The sequence below is a fragment of the Myxine glutinosa genome, chromosome 1 (genome assembly GCF_964187855.1).
Source record: "Myxine glutinosa chromosome 1, kmMyxGlut1.1, whole genome shotgun sequence".
In the NCBI taxonomy this organism is placed as follows: domain Eukaryota; kingdom Metazoa; phylum Chordata; class Myxini; order Myxiniformes; family Myxinidae; genus Myxine; species Myxine glutinosa.
Genome location: NC_136261.1, coordinates 213775119 through 213800856, shown reverse-complemented (window position 1 = coordinate 213800856; position 25738 = coordinate 213775119). Strand labels below are relative to the sequence as shown.

The following is a 25738-nucleotide window of genomic DNA, read 5'->3' as shown; positions in this document are numbered from 1 at the left end:
AAATGGTTTGGTGCATGAAATGTTTTGGTCCATTCGCAACGCCAAAGCGAACGGCGAACGGCTTGCGAGTACAGTGACAATCCCCCCGGGGTTTTAATTAGTTTTAAAACATCGTTTAACGCCAACATAGCGCCAACATAGTTTGCCGACGGGAAATAAATGAATACGCTCTCAAATGTGCCATCCGAGGCAGAGTGTGTCCGCCACGTTCGGCACACGCGATAGTTCGCTGCTCTGATTGGTTGAATCGTTTTTTGGACATAGCTCGGTAAGTAATTGTCCGATTAATATGAAACCTTGAAAAGGCACATCCTCGGGTCCCCAGCAATATACCTGGCAAGTTTAAAGTATATCGGACCCGTGGTTGTCGAGAAACAGCGGTCACAGACAAACGTACAAACGTACAAACAGAGATTACTGGAATTATAGATAGATGCGCTTTCGCAACGCAATCCCTATGAATTCCACCCAAGAGAAAACTGATTTTCAATGATATATTTCAAGGGTAATGATACCATACAATTTCAATGATACAATCAAGGATATATTCCCCGAGCAATCCACCATCCACAATTCACACTCAACAAGCAATCCCCTAGATGATTAAGATGGCCATCTTACATACGTGTGTCCCCTTTTGTACTCACGACCCCCTTTGGTCTCTGTCCCTCACAATGTCTCTGGGCCCCTCCTGACCAAGATGATGGTCGGCTTCGCCGCACTCGAGCGGTTGAACGAACCCCGGGTGGACGTTTTTCCACCGGGCATGTATCGTACCGGGAACCAAGGCTGCAGCCCCCCTCTTGGCCACGCGAAGCGGGTACTGTACAGCAGGCAAAGGCCACACGCCGCTTGCAACGCGTGTTAGGCCCCAACGTGCGACCCGTACGCGTCTTTGTAGACGGTGCCGCGAACGGTGCCAGACGCTGGGTCGGTGCGCGGCCCCACGGCAGCTTGACGTGTCCACCGGGTAGGTACCCGTCCCGGTAACTCCTCTCGCCAGACGGCTTGGGAACGCCGCTTTTCCACACGGCTCAATATCGATCCCCCCTCTCGTCGGAGCGGGGCGAGGAAGAAGAAGAATCCTCGTCGCTTCTCTCGACCTCGTGTCTTTTCTCTTCCGTTTCCGGTCTCTTTTTCCAGAAGGGCTCCTGACCCTCCAACCACAACAACCCTTAATCGACTACACATTGATAAGCAAAGACCTGAATAGTAATTCACATACATTCCCATAAATATGTAACAATATCACGAAACCATGAGACAAACATTTTATAAAACAAAACACTAATTGGAGGAAGTGATGGAAGTAAACATTAAATTATACAAGATGTACCTACCAATCACCAGGATGTTATTGAGCTGGTCAACACCATCAATCTTGGACAGGAGCTGGTTGACCACGGTATCATGTACACCTGTGCTACCAGCCATACTGCCTCGTTGCTTGCAAATGGCATCAATTTCATCGAAGATGATGATATGGAGCCCACTGTTCACACCACACTTGGATGAAAGGTTTCCAAACTCAAGTCAAAGTTCAAAATCGAATTATTAAGTTAAAGCAAATTACCATAAAGGTTTCCTTCTTACCCGTTTTTGTTCTTCTTCAGCATCAGCAAAGAGCTTCCTAATATTGGCCTCCGACTCACCGACGTATTTGTTCAAGATCTCTGGCCCATTCACAATCTTCGGCTCTCGAGCATTGAGCATTGTGCCAATCTGCCTCGCCATCAGCGTTTTTCCACAGCCAGGAGGCCCAAACAACAGGATGCCCTTCACGTGCTTACATCCTAATGATGCACACCAACAGTACCTTAAGGCTGGGTTAACACTGGGGAGTTATTGTGGCAACATTCTGTCACAAGTTTCTCCCACGAGGCATCAGTCAGTCTGCTCTGTTATATCATTTTCACATTGTAAAGAAGCAGAAATGCTTCACCACCAGCTATTTATATATTGATATTTAGAGCAGTGAAAATCCAACGTGAAAATCTCATATATCATCAAAAAAAAGTGAAAATATCATTGCTGTTATCAAAAGCAGTGGAACTCGTATTGCTGTCATCTGAGAGTGCAGTTAATCAGCCAGTTGCATCACTGCTGAGAGTAATGTTGTCTGTGCCAAAGCTACAAATGCATAATGTGTACTACAAAATTATTATAGATGAAGAACTACAAAATCATGTGACAAACTGGAAACAAAGAAGTGCCTGGATAACAAATTGATAATTGAATAAAATAGGTTTACATTAATGGGTTATTGCATCATAAGCCACGATGCAGTTTCAGGCTTTCTTGGGGGCAGCAAGAGGTGAACCAGACATTTTGCTTGACCTGGTAACTCAGATTGCTGCAAGCCTTTGGGAATGATAATGAAATGAGCAATGCAACGGTCAACAACAAATGCAACTAAGTAGTGTTGTTTTGTAACCAGAGCTCACCCCATTGTCCACCGAAATTCCACCTCCCATAAACCAAAGCCAATACCACTTCTTTCACAGAGGGTGCACCCTGAAGGCCAATTATGACCAATCTGGAAAATTTATGCTTCATACATATTGAAATGGAAACACACAAAAAAAAAACTATAACCAAAAGTGTGTTATTTCAATGGAGCAGAGGAAAGGAAAGGAAAAGGAAGACAGAAATCAAAGGGGAGGAAAAGAAGAAAGGGAAGTAGGAGGGTGGGGTATTAGCAATCCAAAAGGTGATGAAACAAATAAATGAACCACAACCACAAAGATAAAAGTGTCTATGGCTGCTAAGAAGTCTCGTGTAGCTTCATCAGCTATGTCTTGAATCAACAAGCAGGCTCGTGTATGTTTTAATCGTAAATTTTTATCATACATATACACATACATGCATACATTTTTCAGCGTGCGGAAGGGTTGTGGAAGAAGTCCCATTTCAAATTTGTCGTATTTGTTAACTTGTGATGCACAAACTGCACTTCAGTACAACCTTTGGTTGGAGTGTTACTCTTTGGTTGGAGGGTAATTTTTTTTTCTTGCTGGAAAGCTAGTGAGCAAAATATTTTATTGTCATGTTTAACAAATCAGTGCAGACAAAGAACACCAAAAGACTAAAATTGTAATAAGTTACAAATTTATGTGGTTATATGCAAACAGTGTTATAGTATTGGGCCTACAAGACAGGACTGTGTTTGTCTTACCAAGTGCTATGTTAGGTTACTGAGCAACAACATACAACAACAACATGCATTTTAAAGGCCATTTTCCCTGCTAGAGCGGGGGTTAGCCTTGCGGTCCCCATGACAATCTTCTCCATTTTGCCCTATTTTCTGCATCTCTCCTTGTTAACCCCCTTGCCCACATTTCTTCTTCCACCATCTTTAGCCAAGTCTTTCTCGGTCTTCCCTGTCTTCTACTTCCTTCTACATTCATTTCCATCACTCTTCTCAACCAGTCACTTTCATCCTTCCTCAACACATGACCAAACCATCTCAACCTGTTCCTCTTCACAGCATCAATCACAGGCTCTATTCCCATCATCTTTCGCAATTCATCATTTGTCTTCCTCTCTCTCAACGATACTCCGCACATCCGTCGAACCATTCGCATTTCCACCCTTTCCAACCTTCGTTGCTGCTCTACGTTCATTACCCATGTCTCGCTCCCATAAATCATAACACTTCTCACACATGCAGCATACACCTTTCCCTTCAGCTTCAACGACACTCCCCTCATCATCAGCATGCCACTAAATTCCCGAAACTTCTTCCATGCACATCTCACTCGAGCAACCGTTGCCGAGTCTGATCCACCTTCTCCATTCAGCATGTCTCCGAGGTAGCAAAATGTTTTCACACCTTCCAGCTTCATGCCGTCTCCAAGATCCAACTCAACATTTCCTCCATCTGCAGCTCCCTCTGTGCACACCTTACTTTTGAATGTAGCTGCCACACTGGTTAATGACCCTCTCAGACCACTACATTTTTGATGAACCCACTCAGCGCACATTGTACACTGAATGGAGTTCACTCCGACACCCTTCCTACACACAGCACAGGGCCACTTCCCAGTTCTTTCCACCTCACCACATGCTTTACCACTTGCCATCACCTTCGTCTTTCCGATATTCACCTTCAGACCTTTTGTCTCCATACATTCCTTCCACGTGTTCATCTTTTCCTTCAGTCCATCCATACTTTCCGCAATCAACACCAGATCATCTGCATACAACAACTCCCATGGTAAACCCTCCTTTACGTTCTGAGCCAGCACCTCCATCACAGCTACAAATAGTAGTGGACTTAGTATCGACCCCTGATGCACTCCCACCTTCACCTCAAACTCACCACTGTTCCCGTCCTTCGTCCTTACAGCTGTGCGCGCTCTTTTGTACATTGCCATCACTACTCTGATCAACCATTCCTCCACTCCTAACTTCCTCAATGCCCATGTCAATACTTTGCGTGGAACCCGATCGAATGCTTTCTCCAGATCAACAAACCCAAGAAACAACTTCTTCCTCTTCTCCATGTACTTCTCCTGCAACTGCCTCACAATGAAAAGCGCGTCTGTCGTTCCTCTTCCTGGCATAAATCCAAACTGCATTTCGTCGATCTTCACTTTCTTCCTTATCCTCCTCTCCAACACCCTTTCCAATACCTTCATTCCATGCTCCAATAACTTTATCGCTCGGTACGAGCCACACTCCAGAGGGTCACCTTTCCCCTTGTATAGAGGGACGAGGGTACTCAGTTCCCAATCCACTGGAATGCGGCCTTCTTTCACCACCAGATTACAGATCTCTGTCATTCTCTTCACACCCCAACTTCCTGCTGCCTTCAACATATCTCCCACAACTCCCGTCAGCCCTCCCGCTTTTCTAGCCTTCATTGCTTTTATCGCTTCCTCAACTTCCTTCTCAGTTATCTTCTCTGCCGGTCCTAAAACTGGGTTACTCTCTATGTTGCCATCCCATTCATTCTCTGTATTCAGCAGCATTTCCATATATCTTTTCCATCTCCCTTTAATTCCATCTGGGTCCACAACGATTTGTCCCACTTCATCCTTCAAGCAACTCACCCCCATCACATCACACCTCTGTTTCGCTATCTGCTTTGCAATCCTGAATACTGCTTTCTGACCCTCTTCCGAATCCAAGCGTTCTCCGAACATTTTCCTACATGCCTCCTGCGCCTTTGCTACCTCTTTCTTTGCAGCCTTCCTGGCTGCCTTATAACTTTGATGCTCTGCTGTTCCTGCTCCCGTACCCTTCGCCTTCTGCCACTCCTTGAACTTCTTCCTCTTCTCGTCAATCCTCTTTCCAACTTCACCATCCCACCACCATGTTTCCGAGTGCCTCGGTGGTCCTTTTGTCCATCCACATACCTCACCAACGGCTCCCAACAGACTAGCTTTCATTGACATCCAACCACTTTCAAGCTCAACCACATCATCCTCTACCCTACTCAGCCTCTCTTTTAATGCCTCCCTTACTGTCACCTCATTCAACCTCCACACCTTCATTCTCGGTTGGTACTTCACCCGCCGAGCTCTCCTCGCACCTTTCACCCTTACGTCGCAGACAACCAAGTGGTGCTGTGAAACAGCCTCCTCCCCCGGGATCACCTTTGTGTCTCGGAGGTGCCCCCTATCTCACCTACGCACCATCAGGTAGTCAACGGTTGTCGTCGACCCACCTGACGTGTATGTAACAAGCTTATTATCCTCTTTCTGGAACTGAGTATTACAAATCAACAAATCAGCTCCATCAGCAAACTCCAAAATCCTTTCACCTTCTCCATTTCTCACACCATATCCGTAACCCCCATGAACTCCGTCAAAACCATCCATACTCCTTCCCACATGTCCATTTAGGTCTCCTCCTACCACAACAACTTCCTCATCTTTCACGTTTTCCATTAGCTTCTCTATCGCACACCAGAACTTGTCCTTCTCTTCATCGCTCCGACCAACCTGTGGAGCATATCCCGAGATGACGTTCACCAAGAGCTTTCCAATCATCATTTTCACCATCATCAACCTTTCACTCACTCTAGTCACACTCACCACACTGTCTACAAACTCCTCAGAAAACAGGACACCAACACCATTCACGCCCTCCGGGCACCCTTGCCACACAAACTTGTATTTCTGTCCCTGCCTACCCTTCACCATTCTCACACCACTTCCCTTCCATCTCGTCTCTTGCACACAACATATGTCCACTCTTCTTCTGACCAATACTTCCACCACTTCTCCTGATCTCCCTGTCATTGTCCCTACATTCCATGTCCCAAACCTCAGAAACCGATCTCCACTTCAGGCTGTACCCTGCCCATATGTAGTTGTAATTGTCATGGTTCTCTTTTTGAGGCAATGTTTTTATTTTATTTTTATTTTTTTTATGGCCGGATGCCCTTCCTGACGCCAACCCTCTTAGTCGCCTCTTACGACACGCAGGGATACGGTGTACCTATTCTTATCCAGGGTAAACACTGGGAAACGTTTAAAACATGGAAATCCTGGGGGGGGGGGGAGATCACGGCTGCGGTTTAAACATATTTAAATAAATATTTAAACAAAACCATGAAAACAATCTGGGAAAAGTCTCTGAGAACGTGGATTTGAGAAAGCAGGAGCAGAGGTGAAAGAACAAACGAGATATAGGGGTCGGGGCACAAGTCGAGACGAGGAGGCCGCACGAGACACCAGGCCGCACGAGGCGCGAACAAAGAAACGACTAATTACACACAAATTTGCAACAACTACAAAACCAAAACCAAATAGAAACACACAATAACACATACACAACAAAATACGCAGCGGAAATTTGACAAAGAAACGAACGGGAAAACACTCAAACTTTGATGCCGTGGAGAGATTGAAGCAAGCCCCCCGAAGCAAGCTCAGGTTACTGAGCAATACAGCATAAAAACTGAATGAGTCTTGCACATAAGGTTGCCCGAGGGGTGGAGGTGATGTTGTGGGAAAGGGAAGGCCAACAAATTAATGTAAGCTAGACTGGCAGAGGCTGTTGAAGTTGATTTTCCAAGGCCCAGCCTCAAAACCCCATGTGTCAGAAAGTGTCAGCACCATGTGGGTGTGCTCAAGCAAGCAGGACATTGGAATAAAAACATTTCAGCCCGAAGACGGCAAGAGCTGAGACGATCTATAATATTTGGTGGAAAACTGCACCAAGGTGATCATAGAAAAATGTGTTTAAGGCCTTGCATTAAAGACCGGAGGCCAAGATAGATGGCAACCCAGCTGTGCAAGATATGCACCGAGGTACGCAAATTTAACAATTGGTACGCAAACTGCAACAATGCTGTACAAATTAAAAACTCACCCATCTGCTCCACAATGTCAGGTGGAAAGACACGGGAGGCAAAAGCTCGTCGAAATATGTCCGAAAACTCTCTGTCCAGACCTCCAATTCCCATCTTCTCAAAGTTCCAGTCGGGATTGATGATTGACTGCCGCCCTTGCTGCGTTTTCGATTTGCCTGAAAAACAGGATCAAAAAGTTTTTGGTAGTAGTCGGAATGCAAAGTACGAACTGTGTGCACAACAATATATATTTTGATACGTTTTGACATTTTTGTTGTAGGTGGAAATAGTAACAATTGTATGAAGATGTCTACATTAGAGGTAATTGTAGGTTTGTAGTGTGGGTTGCTTTAAAGATGTATTTTATTTGTTGTGAGATTGAGACGGAAACATGTCAAACTAGAACGACACTCAGTAGAGAGCATACCTCCGCCTGGTGACCAGTTTACTTTTGTATCCCACTGCTGAATTTGGCCTTGAGTTTTATAGTCCATGGGCCAGGCCAGATATCGGTACCACCTGGGGTGACCGAACCTAAGTGGTACTAAAATGTTTATTGGGTCAATATAGGTACATTAAGATGTGATAGCCTTTCCACACTGGCAGCTTTGTCAGTTTTTTGTAAAAACTTCAAATTCACCCAATAGCGGCATTGCGTAATTCATTGAAATCTTGCGGTACGCAAAGATCACATCTAATTTCAGTCAATACAGAACTAAAACCATGTGATAAATGCTACTATATTGTAATTATTAAACATCAGAGCAAATTAAATGCATTTCCTATTTGTCTGTACTTTCTTATTGGATAATTGTGTACTCACGTTCAGCTTTTTTTTCTAGGAAGAGTTAATTGCGGATAGATGCAAGCTTTTTTTTCAGCTCCTTTGATGGAACTGGTGAGATATCTGGCTATGTAAGTTATCTTTTGCAGTTCTAATCAAGGTTAATTAAGTTTGATTAGTTAAGATCAGTTAACTATGGTAATATCCTTTGCTTTTCTAGGATTAACTTACCAGTGAGGTCAAGATGTAGCAGATCTTAGATAAGATTTTGTTTTGCTTTCAATGGTACTGTCAGAACAAAGAATGCATTGGATTGCTGGAACACGGATTGCTGCTTGTACATTGCAGGTGTCTACTGTAGTGTGCTGACGTCCTGAGGTGTACATGATGGATCCACCAAGTAGAGATGAAGGTGCCACCCTGCCAAGGAAGCGAGCACGCACTGACTGTATCATTCATTGCTCTAATGAAGACTCTGACTCCCTGGTGTCACCACAAGATCTGGACTCATGGAACACTTTGCTCAGGGCTGCAGAGATCAGACTGCATGCTCCACTTCTGGATATAGCCAAAGGCATTGAAGAAGGACAAATACCACAATTGCAGTATCATCGCAAATGCCATAGCATTTTCACCATGAAGAAGTCTCTTGACTCTCTCCTTTCCAAAGACCCCAAAGATGAACCTGGAGAGGTCAGTTCAAGAAGATCAGCTAGGGATGCGCCAGGTACATCAAGAGTGTATGATAAAATCTGCATTTTCTGCAACAAGTCGAGCAGATACCTAAAAGGACACAATACAAGGGAACCCCTCATCCAGTGTGTTGAGTTACGTGCAGATGCCAGGGTTCGCAACGCAGCAACCAAAAAACTGGATCCAAGAATCCTTGCCTTACTGAGCAGAGACCTTGTTGCTGCAGGGGGACATTACCACAAGTCATGCTACAAACTGTACACAAAAGACGAGTCTACTGCCAGCTCTGGTGCAGGTGAGGATAATGAACAAAGAGAGGATGCAGAGTATGAGGAAGCAGTGAGACAAGCCTACGAGGAACTCTTCTTGTATATCAGGAATGAATTCTTTCCCAATCCTGAAATACTGCCTATGACAGACCTCACAGGTAGGCTAGAGAGATCCATGAACGCACATGGCATCACCCAAATGAAACCCTCAACGAAGAAACATGTTCGTCGTAAGCTGGAAAGTGAGCTGGGAGGATCACTCCACTTTGTCTCGGATGAGAAAGGAAAGATTCTCCTCTATCCAGACAGCCTTTCCATGGATGATCTTGCCAAACAAGCCCACAACATGAAGAAGGATCTGCAAGAAGCAAGGACTGCCAGCTCTGGAGATGTCTTAACCAAAGCAGCAATGCAGCTGAGGAATCAGATCAAGAAGCAAGACGTCAGTCAAGTCGAGTTAAGTTCGAATTTTTTTGAAAACAACCCACTTCATCTACAAAATCTGCCTTTATGTACGAGAATGACTGCCTACATTCGTGATACTGGTAAGAAAGGATCCCTATGTGGTATTTTATGCTCGTCTGTGACTGAACTGATTCTTAACAGAAAGATTGTGGTGCGAGAATAAAGGATAGTGGTAAAGTGTGTGTTCACGCCTTTCACCCATGGGGCATGTCCATTACAAGAAGTGATAAACTCTAAAAGCTGTGAGTCTGCAAGGGCTATCATATCAAAATGCAAACTAGAGACATATAGCAAGTTAAAAACACCAAAGAGAATTAGTCACTCCGGGTGGTACCGATACTGGAAATTTGGGATCCTGGCCCATGGACTAATAGGCCGGATCTGGATTCGGACCTGAACCAAAATCTAATCGGCTTGTTCTTGTCACCTAACCAACTCGTCCACCAAGTTTATTCATAACTCTTCCATAACTTTTTTTAAAATATAAAGTTATATATCTCTTTTCACCCGAGCTCTCAATGGTGAAGAATCACTTAAAATTTAACTAATTCTTGGAGGCGAATCCACATTCAGATCTTCACCAAAATCGAAACGATTAGTCCTTTTCACACACACACAACCTCTCCACCAAGTTTCGTCCAAATCTGTCCACAATTTTTTGAGATATCCTGCTACATATCATTTTTGGCCATATCACTCAGCGGTGAAGAATCACTTAAAAATTTATACTAGCTGGATTCGGATCCAGATCTTCACCAAAATTGAATCGATTTATTGCTCGTCACACACAACCTGTCTAAAAAGTTTCATCCAAATCCATCCATAACTTTTTGAGATATCCTGCTATATGTTAGTTTTAGCCCTATCTCCCAATGGTGAAGAATCACTTTAAAAAAAAAAAAATTCTCATATCCGAATCCATATTCAGATCTTCACCAAAATCGAATCTATTTGTCCTTGTCAAACACCCAACCGGTCCACCAGGTTTCATCCAAATCTGTCCACAACTTTTTGAGATATCCTGCTATGTATCGTTTTTGGCCCTATCTCCCAATGGTGAAGAATCACTTTAAAAATTCTAGTAGCCGGATCCGAATCCGGATCTTCACCAAAATCTAATAATTTCGTCCTCGTCACACATGCTACCTCTATGCCAAATTTCGTCTGAATCTGTCAACAACCTTTTGAGATATCTTGTTCACAAACGGCAGATAAACAGACAGACATGGGGTGGGGGAGGTAAAGATGTCGTGATGGCAATCCGTAAAAGGATTGTGGATAAAATTCCACTGACATTATGCAATATTATGTGTAGATCAGTGACAAAAAAAAAAATCAAAATTTAACCCATTTAAAATTCAGGCTGCAACAACAAAATGTTTAAAAAAAACTGAAGGAAACTTTCTGAAGACGTTGTAGATCACTTAATACCACAAATTATGCTTCCATTCTACTCCTGCCCAAAAAGGGCATGGCTGAATGGTTAACTGTGTATGTGAAAGTGGGGCTGTGCTTACCTGTTAAATTTAAAGTAGAATTTTCACTTTTTTCAAAAATCACATGTGTGTTGGGAAGGCTTAGTCCGGTGTTTATCTGTCGCATATAACATAGTAAGCGAATTATTACGATCAGCTGTACCACTTACAAATGGAATCATCATCTCTACAAGTAAAATACTGTATTTGTTTGCATACCTTTGCAAGCTTTGCAGAAACATTTTCCTGTTTTAGGATGCTGGTTGTATCTACTGCATCAATTTCCTTAACAGTCAAGGTGAAGAGCTTGTTTATAAAATTAAAAACCAACTGCAAAGCAAGAGGGGGGGGGGGAGGAGGGGGGGGGGGGGGGTTGAAAGAAAAAAATCGTTTAAAATGTTTGATTGCAGTGTGACTATGGGCCAAAATAAGTTAACCATTAGTAGCTCCTTTCATAGGATATATTGGAGTTGAAAGAGAATGCCCAAGGAACCGATATTAAATTATCTTCAAGCAAGAAAAAATAAAAATAAATGTTTTGACTGTCACAATACACTTCCTATAGTTATAAATGTCAGAGTATGCAATGTTTTTTTATGTGTCACAGTACTGTACTTTGTAAACACGATTTAAACACAGCTAGCAGCAATTTTTCATGGAAACGTCCAAAACTGATCAGGAGTGACAGTTACGTAACCACCATAACTACCAGTCTTCCCCCATTCCACCTTTCATTAAAGCAAAAAATAAAATAAAATGGCCTGTTTCCTGTTATGTAATCCACTGTAATATTGAATCGCTGACTAAAATTTCCCTTTTTTGTTAACACAAGCAGTGCCTCCAAAATAGTGACTACTAGCAATGGTACCTGCCCTGCGGGCAGGGTTTCAATTGGGAGGCCCAAATGAAAAGGCAAAATATCAGAAATTGAAGGCTTTTTTTTATTTTAAACAATTTATATAAACATCCGTTAAATCATATCACACGCAAATCATCAAAATCTAAACAGTACATGGCGCCCATTTTGAAAAAAAGATTGAATTCTGCAAAATGGGAGCGGCCGCGACACCCGTTTCTCAGTTGCTTTGCACACGCTGCCGTGTTACTTTGGAGCCGCACGTTTATACAGGAAGAGTTCGTCAGGAGTCGATCTACTCTCTCCTGGTACGTAGAATTTCAACAAAAGCTACATCACTGTTCATATCGGTAAATATTATTCCATCGTGTTTGGAAAAACTGGAAAAATAATATAGCCTATTTTACTCCCAGGGGTCCCAGGAATAAAAAACCACTTTTAGAGGCCATTTTTCCCCGCAAAGCGGGGGTTGGCCTTTTTCGGGAACCGTGGTTGTTGTTGTTTTTTGGTCCCCTTTTTGAAGCAATGTTTTACGGCCGGATGCCCTTCCTGACGCCAACCCTTTTTGCCGCCTTTAACGACAAGCAGGGAATTACCAGTGAACTGGTACTCAATTAGCCGACCTCGGAAGGATGACAGGCTGAGTCAACCCCCCTGGTGTTAATTCAGCGATCGACCGGGATTCGAACCCAGGATCCTAGGATCCTAAGCTGGCACCCTAGCCGCTAGCCCAACACCAGGGATAAGGGGTCCCAGGAATACCCACCCAAAATATCGTTGCGATCGGTTGAGCCGTTTTTGCGGTACCTTCGAACAGACGGACGGACATTTGGTGAATTATAGTAAGATGATGGTGTGTTTGCCTTTGATTATAGAGTTTAGATGCTGTTCCCTTCAGGGCAGAAAAATAATTGTTGAAAATGTGATGGCGTCAATGACGACTTTAGAACTTTGTCACGTTGTACAAGGACAATTATTATGTCCCATATTCATCATACCTAACAACTTGGACATGGCACACCCCAAAGCCAATATGGATCGTCACAGATAGACATCAATCTGGGTTTATGTGTTTGATATACAGCCGGACCCTGCTATCTGCGGTTCTGCTATTCGTGGGTTCCACGTATTCATGGTTGATAAAATGCGACCTGTTTCTCTATTCGTGGAAAAGTGTCCCACAAATTTGCGGGGTTTTTTCTATTCGCGGCAGTGTTCCGCAAAATCGTGTTCCCCCCCCCCCCCCCCCCCCCCTAATTGTGGCTGTGTTCTGCAAATTCACTGTTTTTCAGGCGCGCAAAAAAAACAATTCATGAACCGTTAGCTTCACACATTTATAAAACCCATCTTTCACCAGCCATGCATAAAACAGCTGGACATATGCAAAAAAACATATTCTAGGAGCCGTGAGAAAGACCTGCTTCTACATTCACTGTTGTGTGCTTTGTATTTTCATAGCTTTTGCAGCCGCGAATTTTAGCCACACTATAATCGAGAGCTTCAGGGGATGTTCCACTTGCTGCATAACATGTCATCCCCGCAAGTTACTGTACAGAATGAAAACACACCACAGTATCTATTAGTGCAATTAGCTGTCTCCCTTTTCCCCCATTGAAACTGGCATGGCATGCATTCACGGATTTTCATTGACATTCGTCGGATTTGCCTCGCCATTTGCGGGATTTTCATTGACATTGGTGGGATTTGCCTTTCCATTTCCGTGACTTTCATCGACCTTCACGGATTATCGTCGACATTCTCTGGATTTGCCTCACGATTCACAGTTTTTGCCTCGCCATTCGCAGTTTGTTCCTCTCTATTCGCGGATTTTCGCGACTCGGGAACCTATCCCACCTTTTTCCATTGAAACAATGCCCCGCCATTCACGGTTTCGCAATTTGCGGCATTTTCCAGGAACGTATCCCCTGCGAATAGCAGGGTCCAAGGGTATTTGGTTTTTTTCTCCTTTTTTGAAGCTGAAGTAGACTGTAGTTCACCAGAATCAGAGGTTCACCAGAATATTCAAAATTCAAAAATTGTTTTCCGTTGTGACATTCTAATGGATTGGATTCCTCAATACAGAGACAAGCACATTCTGTCATTGTTGAAGTTTAACAGGTATGTGTGGGCTATTGACCTTTTTACATTTTAAACTAGAGAGTTCAGAGAACACCTTATCCCATGTATTGTTAAAGTGTATAATTCAATCCAAATAAAATCATGATTTTAAAGGTCGTATAACAAAATTTCCAGAAGTTCAGCGTCATTGATGCAGTCTAATACACCACTTTATACAACATGTCCAAGTACTGTAAAACTGGAGGTTTTTAGACGCAATAAGCAGGCGATTTGTGTTCTACAGAGTTCAAATACAGTAATATCATTAAATGTATCTTGTCTATTCAAGTTTTATAACACTGGTAACAGGCATCCACAACAATCCTTGACTATGTTGTGGAACGTCGGCCGAGACCCTCACTCTTTTTTCTTTTCTTCCACCTTCACTTTTTCATCTTTATTCACTTTTAAATTTGTTTTCTCAGCAACTATTTCTGGTGAACTGGTTACAAAAAAGAAAAAGAAAAAAAACCTGCATGAACGATTGACACAACTTTCAACATAGTAGCGCCTATCCATGGATACTTTTTATGCCTCCACCCCCGAAGGTGGCCTGAAGCATTCTTTTAACTAAGTTACATGATGATTATATGGAAAATGCGACTGGCATTCCCCAAAAACTCAGTTTTCTGTCAGGATGGGTTGTCGGGCGTTTCACATATCAGGAACTTTCTTTTACACATGCTTATGGACTAGAGATAATTTTAAAGGCTTTATAAAAATAAAATAAAAAAACTGAACAAGGGGCAGTAGGGATTTCATTCTTGTAACACAAAAAAGTTAATATATACAGCACAAGAGAGACATTTAGTAGCAGTACCTAACTTGGTACAACTATAAATTAGAGATCACCGTTTAATAAATCATATAAACACAAGTAGCTTTCTTGATATCCAAAATGTTGGATAACGAGTGCCAGTTAATCTCACCTGTTGCTTCACAGTGAAGGCTTGGTTAACAAACTGCTGAAGAAACTCGGTCGCCATTTGATCGGAGTCATACGGATTTGAGTCAGCATGTTTCTTCTGCAGGAAATCCACTTCAATAGTCATTGTTCCAATGCATTGCTTAGTTTTGTCAAACTGGAATGGTCGCACTAGAAGAGGTCACAATTTAAGTATTACATTAAAAAGATGATCAGACATCTTCCAGAATACACATCCCATCAGGTATTTCAGTAAATCCACATTAAAAGGCATCAGAGTCTGGTGTTAATAAACAAGACAGAGCTTTGCGGGTATTTTTCTGGGAAAAATTTTCCCTTTCCTTTAAAAAAAATATATATATATTTCTCTTTTCTCTAAAATATTTCTCTAAAAAAAGCCCAGTGCACAATATTAAAGTAGATCTACCTGTGGACAGACAGACAGATGTATTGTGGGTGGGGGGGAGGAGTGAGTGGACTAATCAAATATGGTGCTCGACAAACAAAATTAAGTTTTACTCAAGAAAATGAGTTTCACTATCCTGTAAGAACAATTACTTTTCAATTGCACTTAAATCACGCATCATGAAGATGGCTCCCCGAGCGGCTGCCACGGTCTCTGCTGCTGCTTTTGTTTAACCTCATGATCTGCGACACTATTCGTGTGACTTTCACTCGGATTGAGCTATTGAATTGGTTGTGGACATCAAGATATCAAGTTCAAGATAAACAGAGCTCTGCATTCAATACCATCATCCCAGAACTGCTGCAGAACAAACTGGCCCACCTTAACATTTCTGACTCCATCTGTCAGTGGATTACTGACTTCCTGACCAATAGGAACCAATATGTGCGGCTGGGCAAACACCTCTCGGACCCCCTATCCATCAGTACGGAAGCTCCACAGGGATGTGTGCTCTCTCACCTCTGCTCTACTCACTCTATAACCAATGATTGTTCCTCCTCAGAACCATCTGTCAAAATAATCAAGTTTGCAGATGACACCACATTGGTCGGACTCATCTCTGACGGGGACGAATCCATGTTCCGGAAGAAGGTGGACCGACTGGTGCCAGGGTGTAGTCAAAACTGCCTGGAACTAAACACACTCAAAACTGTAAAAATGGTAATCGACTTCAGGAAAAACCCTCCATCACCACTCCCTCCCCCTGGATATAAATGGTTCAACCGTCAGCATGGCTGAAACATTTAAATTCCTGGGGACGACTATCTCGCACAATCTTAAGTGGGATGACAACATCACCATTATCACAAAAAGGCACATCAGCGGATGTACTTTCTGCACCAGCTGAAGAAGCTGAACCTCTCCAAAACAATCCTGGTCACATTCTACACGGCCATTGTAGAGTCCATCCTCATTTCCTCCATCAGCGTCTGGTTTGGGACTGCTTCTGCCCGCTCCAAGAGCAAACTTCAGCGCATCGTCCAGTCTGCAGAGAGTCATGGCTGCTACATGCCCCCCATCGAGGACCTGCATGACGTCAGGGCAAGGAAGCATAAAGGAAAGATCATCGCTGACCCCTCCCACTCCAGTCATCACCTCTTCCAAAAACTTCCCTCTGGTAGCCGGTTCAGAGCCATCAGAACCAATACCACCCACCATCTGAGGTTTCTTCCCCCATGCCTTGGCCCTCACAAACCGTTCATTTGACCTGCAGTAGCCTACCCTCCTACCCTCCTCCATCCCTACCAGATGCCTCACTTTAGGGAATTTTGTAAACTTTGTTAACTTGCAACCTCCCCCACCCTCCACATCAGACTCTACACTTGACACTTTTTTTTTTTTCAAAACTTTTTTTTAACCTTTTACACTACCCTGTACTTCATGGTATACTCCAATATAAGACCCGTCGCTTCGCTGACGGAAATACCAATCTTTGCTGTGATGGCTAATATATGGGGGGGGGGGGGGGGGGGGAAGGATTCCTGGGCGATCCTGTTCTCCCTGCAGGGATAACCAACTTCACGTGTTGGCAATTGCAGTTTTGACACGTGTGTCTATGTACCCATAAAAAAAAAATTCAATTTTTTTTGGGGGGAGGGGGGATCACAAACATTCCCGGGAGTTACCCGAATCCACCGTAGTTGGATTTATTGAAATCCGCTAATCCGTTCTTAAGTTATAACACGACAAACAGACAAACAAACAGACACAGCTCCTTTTATAATATAGATTTTGTAATTTTGTAAATTTGTGTATTTTGTGAACATGCTATAATTTGCCATTTTGTAAATTTGTGAATTTTGTGTATTTTGTGGAATTTAGGTACGACTAAGTGGACAGCACATTCACCAGGTCAAATTCCTTGTACATTTAATGTACTTGGAAATAAAGTCGATTCTGATTCTAAATGTTTGACGTCTGCAAACGCCTGCACATGATGCAAAACAGAAAATTCACAATTTAATAAGCAGATCATTACATTGACAAACATTACATTGCAACAGGAATGACAAACAGAGCACCCAAGGCCAAGTGGAGGATAGGTGATAATGAAACTGACTGTCGGTAATTTGCAAGTCTTTGCATGAGAAAAATCAAAGAGCAGAAGTTTGAAATTGGCCTATATATACTTTGAAATTGGCCAGCATACAATGGCCTACTTCTTTTTTTCAAAAACTACCGTTGGAATTAATATGTACAGGTGCAAACCGATCATAAGGTAGCTGGTCAAATAGACTCTAGAAAAGACAACATGCTGCATGATCGAGCACTTTGCCTGCAGATCACATGAACGAGATTTTGTTTCCGCAAGACAGTATTTTCTTGAGAAGAAAAAATCAGATGAGAGAATTGAGACAAGTTAGGTACCATAAAGCTATGCCAAAGTATGTGCATATAGATAAGTTGTAAAAAAATCAGTCATTAAAAAGAAGAAGAGGAGAAAGAAGAAGAACAAAGCCCACAGTTAGTGGCTAGATGCTTGCAGAGACAAGGGGTTAATTGTCAAATTGATACCACATCACACATTTTGAATTTCTAAACCGAAGCCTTTCGAGAACTAGCAAACTTGGACATGGAGGGTTTGTTGCAATGCAAACAAAAACACACTGAAATGAAGAAAAAAACACAAAAAGAAAGGTACCTTGTACTTCTTGAGTAAGTGACAATCCAGCCCATTTTCTCTGCAGGAAAAGAGAAATATTTGGAAATGTACAAAGTGTCCACTATGAAAAGTGAACATATTCATAAAGGGATGAGACTGATAAAGTTTTCAGGTACCTGGGGAAGACTGAAAGCAATCGTCTTGGGCACCACAGACTGATGGCTCTTCAATGTGAAAACAAAACCATGGGTAGGACTAGTGTGAACAATTACATGTCTGCAATAAAAAGCAACACCAGTTATGGAAGGGGAGGCTCACATTACAATCTGAGCAAAACATTAGTGGTGCTGCAACCCATAGTTCAAACCTCGTCTGCTATATGGTGATTTGAGATGTGGGATTTGTGACATCTGATATGGTGATCTGCTGTGGTCTTCTGTCCTTGCAATTCATGTTAGAGAATAAAAATGTCTGCTAATGCTCTTGCCATGCCTGTTATAAATGTCCACTCCTCCATTAGCATTGGAGAATTAAGTAAAAACTGAAAAAGTAATAAAGATAATAACAATTAATAAATAATAATCTATATGTACAGTCACGTGAAAAAGTAAGTACACCCCATGTAAAGTTTTGACTTTTTCAACATATTTCAACATACAGCTATTTGATCTTCATTTCAACAATATTGATAGATAAAGGTGATATAATATAACAAATATCATGAAACATTTACATTTTGTAGTCCATTGTATAATTTAAATAAACATAAATGCAAATTTCGCATGTGGAAAAAGCAAGTAAACCCTTGGCTCTAATAGGTGGTATTTCCCCCTTTGGCAGAAACAACCTCAAGTAGGCGTTTCTTATAACTGTCTACCAGTCTCTGACATCGACTGGGATAATTTTTTGCCCACTCCTCCATGCAGAATTCTTTCAGCTGTGCGATGTTTGAGGGGTTTCTTGCATGCACAGCTCGTTTCAAATCCCCCCACACCATCTCGATGGGATTTAGATCCGGGCTTTGACTTGGCCATTCCAGAACCCTCCATTTCTTTCTTTTCAGCCATTCCTTGGTGGATTTACTGGTATGTTTAGGGTCATTGTCATGTTGCAAGGTCCACCTTCGGTTGAGCTTCAACTTTCTGACAGATGGCCTCACATTATCCTCAAGCACCCTCTGGTACAATGACGAATTCATAGTGGATTCTATGATGGTGAGCTGCCCAGGCCCTGATGCAGCAAAGCTGCCCCAAACCATATTTCCACCACCATGCTTTACAGTTGGTATCAGGTTCTTGTGGTCAAATGCTGTCTTTGGTTTTCACCAAACATGTCTTCTGGTACTGTGGTCAAATAGCTCTACCTTTGACTCACCTGTCCAGAGCACATTGTTCCAGAAGTGCTAGTCTTTGCCTGGGTGTTCATTGGCAAACTTTAGTCTTGCCCTGATGTTCTTTTTGGACAGCAAAGGTTTCCTCCTGGCACACCTCCCATGTAGATCAAATTTGTGCAGCTTCTTTCTAATGGTAGACTCATGCACTGTGACATCAACAGTGGCAAGAGCTACCTGTAGGTCCCGTGATGACATTCTGGAGTTCTTAGAGACTTCTTTCAGCATCTTGCGGTCTGCTCTCGGGCTGAACTTGCTGGGGCGGCCTGGCCTGAACAAGTTGGCAGTTGTTTGGAATCTTCTCCACTTGTCGATGATCTTCCGGACAGTCGAATGATTGATTTCAAATTGTTTGGAGATCTTTTTAAATCCCTTCCCAGACTCGTAGGCATCTATAACCTTCTTTCTGAAGGCCTCAAGGAGATCTTTTGATCTAGGCATGGTGACGCCGCACACTTCAACAACAAAGAGCAAACCAAACTAAATGTCCGAGGTTTAAATAAGACAAATTCCCCCAAGATCATCTCCAACGATGTTCTAATCATTTGTACCTGAGCTGGTGCACCTGATTCTAATTTTAGGTATTTGAAGTAGTGATAAATGTAGGGGTGTACTTACTTTTTCCACATGCGAAATTTGCATTTATGTTTATTTAAATTATACAATGGACTACAAAATGTAAATGTTCCATGATATTTGTTATATTATATCACCTTTATCTATCAATATTGTTGAAATGAAGATCAAATAGCTGTATGTTGAAATATGTTGAAAAAGTCAAAACTTTACATGGGGTGTACTTACTTTTTCACGTGACTGTACATATGGTTTTTTCAAATGTTTGTGTGTTTACAAAAAAAAAAAGTATTGGTGTATTTGTATGATAATCTTTCACGGCCGAACCGTAGCACTATTTTGGCCCCGAATTTTGGGTGCAGTATATCAAGAATTTGGACAAGGTTTTAAACTACCACACATTGGCATTGACGCTACAAAGTGTATATTGGGATGTGGGACCAAGCAGTGCTTCCGCCGGCCCGCAGACTAAGGGTACCCACCATGAGGCCGTAGCTTTCCAATGTCCAACACATTCCGAAACCACGGCCGGGAAAAGCTCACCCAGTCGGCAGTGACAGGAAGCCCCTGCTACTAATCAATAATTGAATGACCACAAAAAGTGATGAAACCCTTCAGACTTTGAAACTGAAAAGTTTTAAATGAAAATGTGGCATTTTGAAAATGTCTGAATGAAAAAATGAATGATCGTTTTAAGGCCATTTTCCCCGCTAGAGCGGGGGTTAGCCTTGTGGGCCCCATGACAATCATGGTTCCCTGTTTGAGGCAATGTTTTTATGGCCGGATGCCCTTCCTGACGCCAACCCTTAGTCGCCTCTTACGATGCGCAGGGATACGGTGTACCTATTCTAAACCAGGGTACACACCGGGATCATTCATCCCAGAAAGCTGGTACTCAATTTGCCGACCTCGGAAGGATGACAGGCTGAGTCAACCCCCCTGGCGTTAATTCAGTGATCGACCGGGATTCAAACCCAGGATCCTAGGATCCCAAGCCGGCACCCTAAACGTTAAGCCAACACCAGGCATAATTTTGAAAATGTCTGTCACTTGTTTTTCTTCTTACATTATCGCTCCATGATCATAGGGCCCAAAGATGCACATATTTCCATGTGGCATACTGCTGCTGTGCCTGCAAAAGCCTTAGCTAAATCTGACAGAAATTACCACACCAGGCAAATTACATTACAAAATTGGCAAGATTGAAAAAACTGAAATGTGTTATACAAAATAAACAGTAACAGCAACACAGCAGGCAATAGCAGCAGCAAACACCCACTCGGTGGTCCTTTCAGACTCGTGCACCACAGCACAGTTTGTGAGTGACAACTCATCTGTAGGACACCTCGACACCTTCATGTCCTGTGCAAAACGACAAAAGACATGAAATGAAAATTAGCAAAATGCTGATAAGCTGAAAAAACTGATTTGGAGAAATAAAAACCCAGGTGTCGGTGAAAAATAAAAATTAATTCCTCATATAGAGAAAAATTTGAAAATGTGGAAAATCATCATCCCACTGTTCCTCCTACTTGCCACATCCCACTGCATCCACCTATTGAGATATACAGTGCGTATCAAAAAAAAGGTAATCCGAATTCAAGGGGTTAATATGCAAAGGTTATTTATTTTGACAATTTACATGTGGTTTACTAATTAAGAGGAGATCCTCAGCTTTCCATTGATGCCTTCCATGCATCATTGCTGTCACACATGACCGAGTACATGTTCATTGAAAATGACAAGTTCAAATCGCATTTTTACAAGTTTGGTTAATCGATGCAAGTCAGGATAATTGGTGCAAAATTAACGTCAGATGTGAACTTTTCTCAGGAATGATTGGCCTTTATGCACCCACACCTTCAACATGTCCACCTCCCCTTTCAACACAAAGCTCACAGCGGCGGAGCATGCCCTGAACTGCTCGTCTCACCATAGCCGGGTCATTGCGCAAAGCATCCACTTCATGTCGAATACGGCCCTGCAATTCGTCAAGATCACGGGGAGGAGTTACGAAAACCTTGTTCTTTAAATGTCCCCAAAGTAAATAATCACATGGTGTGAGGTCAAGTGATCTTGGCGGCCATTCCACTGCATAGTTGAGGGCGATGACTCTGTCTCTAAAGAGTTCCCTCAGTCAATCTCGGACAGCGATAAGATGATGTGCTGGGGCACCGTCTTGGGCCCAACAGAGATATCTGAAGACATCATGAACCTGTCGCTCAAAGTTCTCCTCCAGCTGCGGTAAAACTTAATCATTGATCATCTGCAGATACCTGTTACCATTGACATTCCTTTGAAAGAAAAATGGTCCGATCACCTGACCACTTCCACAAAGTCCCAACCAAACAGTCCACTTTTATCGATTCATGTTGGTGTCCAAATTAAATTCCGGGGGTTGTCCTGTCGGTGCATATTCAAGACCATTATGGGTATTGACCTTGCCGTCCATGGCGAAAGCAGCTTCGTCGCCGATAACGAGATACCGCAGGAAATTGACATCTGCTTCGCAACGTGCTATCAACCATCTGGCAAGCACCAGCCTTCTGGCAAAATCCCCTGGCGTAAGTTGATGCCGGATGTGAATCCGATATGGATGTTGGTGGATTATTTTATTATTCCAGTCTTGTCCAGTCCAGTCTTGTGATTCGGTTGAATGTTGCCGAAGGCAATCCCATCCCATTTCGTCTTGCGCTGGTATCCCAAGCATGCTGCAAAACTTGCTGCCTTACTGCTACAATGTTCATTTCTGATCGACCAGTGCACCTCCTACCAGAATTCTCCTTGTTGCGGTTGAGGCTTGCGCCATACTCTTGGTATTTTCTAACATTCGCCCAGATGGTTTTGGCTGCTGGAGGCTCCCGTTCTGGGAAACGTTCCCTGAACGCATCACGAGTTCGCTGCAAACTTCCAGTTTGGTGAAAGGTTGTAACCATGAAGGTCCGCTGTTCAGTCGTAAGTTGAACCATCTTTTCAATGATTCAGACTGTCTCTAAACCCATACACTGTAGGCCCATCTTAAACAAAGGATGATGCAAACGACGATTACCAGACCAGCTTAACAATTTTACATGATCAACTTGGCAGTCGACAAGTAATGCGTCCATTTCAAACTGTCTTGCACCGATTAGCCAAACTTGTAAAAATGTGATTTGAACTTGTCATTTTCAATGAACATGTACTCGGTCATGTGTGACAGCAATGATGCATGAAAGGCATCAATGGAAAGCTGAGGATTTCCTCATAATTGGTAAACCACATGTAAATTGTCAAACTAAATAACCTTTGCAAATTAACCCCTTGAATTCGGATCACCTTTTTTTTGATACGCACTGTATTAGTTACATTGTGCTTCATTCAACATCAAATAATTCAGTGGAATTGCTAACCTAAAGGAGTAACGAAGACATTGATGCTGCAGCCAAAGCATTCTGGGTAAATGGTGACTTTTGAAATGACAAATGAAATTGAAGTTTATTATTTGTCCATAAAAAAATGGAAAAATTGCATTGCCAAACAAAGCTCACAATCGTCGGATAAAATATTGTATTAATTTCAATAATATCAATCAATAAGATAAAATATTGTATTAATATTAATTTCAGGTGGATGGAGGTTATGTTTTCACCACTGTCTGTCCATCTGTTTATGAACGGGATATCAGGATCCGAACGAAATTTGGTGGAGAAGTTGGGGATGTGGCAAGGGCGAAATGATTAGATTTTGGTGATGATCCTGATCTGACAATTTTTTAAGTGAATCTTTACTATTGAGAGAGAGGGCTAAAAAAAACTATATATAGTACGATATCTCAAAAAGTCGTGGACGGATTCGGCCAAAACTTGGCGGACAGGTTGGGTTTGTGACAAGGACGAATCGATTCGATTTCGGAGATCCGAATCCGGATCCAAGAATTTTTTAAATTTTCAAATTATTCTTCGCCATTGAGAGACGGGGCCAAACCAAATAAGATATATTATATAGCAATAGCATGATATTTCAAAAACGTTGTGGACCAAAACTTGGTGGATGAGTTGGGTGAGTGACAAGAACAAGCTATTAGACGTTGGTGCAAGCCCGGATCCAGATCAGGTCCATCAGTGGGATACAAACCGTAAAATGTTCAGCCTGACGGAGGTATGCTCTCCACCGAGTACCCTTCTGCATTACCTTTTCTCACCTGTTTACCTTGCCGTCCGCACACTGCATCATGGGTACTGAAACCCCTCTACACCGGAAGTGTATTCCATTTGCTGAGACGATGGCGAAGATGACAGCGGGAATCGAACCCCACCAGTCACCAATTACGGCGAATAGTCACAAGGCATCACCCGCTCAACCATACTAAATGAACGGCCAAGGCTAAACGAACTCTTCCAGCCTTCGAGCACCAAATCCACCTTTCACCTCCAACAGGTGTTACTTCAACGAGTACGGTTTACCAATCAACTCACGATGAACTGAACATCGGAAATTGAAATAATATTAAGGCTTCTCATTGCGCAACGAATTAAAACCAGAAATACATCACAAGTGTCGTGACTATAAGTATATATTTGGTATGCGGAGGGTTTAACTGGGACAATGACGATTCGCTTCGACACCCGCAATCAAAATATCAATGATGCTTCCTTACCCGCGCCGCCATTTTCCTGTGCCGCACTGCAGCCGCAATCCAGTGTGATGTCAACGTCACAGCGATCACGTGACCGAGATTCCACTGCAATAATATCCTGTACTTCCTTATATTAATATACGGTTTCTCTCAGCCACAAGACTGCAAACGCCGTACCGCTATATTGTATTAAAATTATATCTTCATTTTAAAACTATTCAAGTCGAGTTGGATTCGCAATCGACATCTGTCTCAACCACCGAACTCTGTGCAATGCAGCGCTCATTGGAAGAAAACAATGACGCTGCAACTCGCCATCTTACCAAGCCCGAATAGAGGAAATGTGTGCATCTTTGCTTGATGTTCACTTCGTCCTACGCAAATAAACATGGCGACAGTCGTCGTGTCAAGCGTAATGCCAGGGATATATATATATATATATATATATATATATACAGTATATATATATATATATATATATATATATATATATATATATATATATATATATATATATATATATATATATATTAAGACCACCAAAACCCTTAAGACCACCAATATATATATATATATACTGTATATATACTGTATATATGTACATACTGTATATATATATATATATATATATATATATATATATATATATATATATATATATATATATATATATATATATATATATATATATATATATATATATATATATATATGCATTGACCTCTTAATTAACGTCTTAATTATGTTTAGACTGCTGAGACCCTCAGACCTTTGATGACCCTTTAATTTCCCCAAGACCCTTAAGACCACCAAGACCCAAAACAACCCAGAGACCCAAAAGACCCAGAAGACCCAAAATACCCTGAAGACCCAAGAGACCCCAAAACACCCTGAAGACCCAAAACACCCTGGAGCCACCAAAGACCCTTAAAGACCCTTTCAACCCAAAATACCCTGAAGACCCCAAATATCCCAAAGACCCAAAACACCCCAAAGTCCCAAAATACCCTTTAAGGCCCAGAGGCTCAAAAAGACACTGAAGACCCAAAATACCCTTGAAGGCACTGAGGCTCAGAATACCCTGAGGACCCAAATGGCCCCGAAGACCCAAAACACCCCAAAGACTCAAAAGACACCAAAGACCAAAAAGCCCCAAAATACCCAGAAGACCCAAACCACCCCGAATACCCAAAACACCCCG

At 42.4% G+C, this 25738-nt stretch overlaps 1 protein-coding gene across 3 annotated transcripts in view; it reads right to left on the bottom strand.

Annotated features, from left to right (window-relative positions):
• NSF (N-ethylmaleimide sensitive factor, vesicle fusing ATPase) overlaps positions 1 to 24623 on the bottom strand; it is a 74521-nt gene extending 49898 nt beyond the window's left edge. For 2 of the 3 annotated variants that reach the window (XR_010981452.2, XM_068097474.2), the window contains exons 1-10: positions 24559 to 24623; positions 21202 to 21284; positions 18133 to 18232; positions 17996 to 18035; positions 14893 to 15059; positions 11209 to 11319; positions 11032 to 11107; positions 7324 to 7479; positions 1594 to 1793; positions 1341 to 1506 (exon numbers count right to left, since the gene is read on the bottom strand). Coding sequence is in view for 1 of the 3 variants with exons in the window: in XM_068097474.2 (XP_067953575.1) it covers positions 1341 to 1506; positions 1594 to 1793; positions 7324 to 7479; positions 11032 to 11107; positions 11209 to 11319; positions 14893 to 15059; positions 17996 to 18035; positions 18133 to 18232; positions 21202 to 21284; positions 24559 to 24570 (1111 nt within the window). In the remaining 2 variants the exon portion in view is untranslated. The remainder of the gene's footprint in view (positions 1 to 1340; positions 1507 to 1593; positions 1794 to 7323; positions 7480 to 11031; positions 11108 to 11208; positions 11320 to 14892; positions 15060 to 17995; positions 18036 to 18132; positions 18233 to 21201; positions 21285 to 24558) is intronic. The other variant, XR_013624316.1, reaches the window with a different exon arrangement.
• Between the last annotated feature and the right edge of the window lie 1115 nt (positions 24624 to 25738).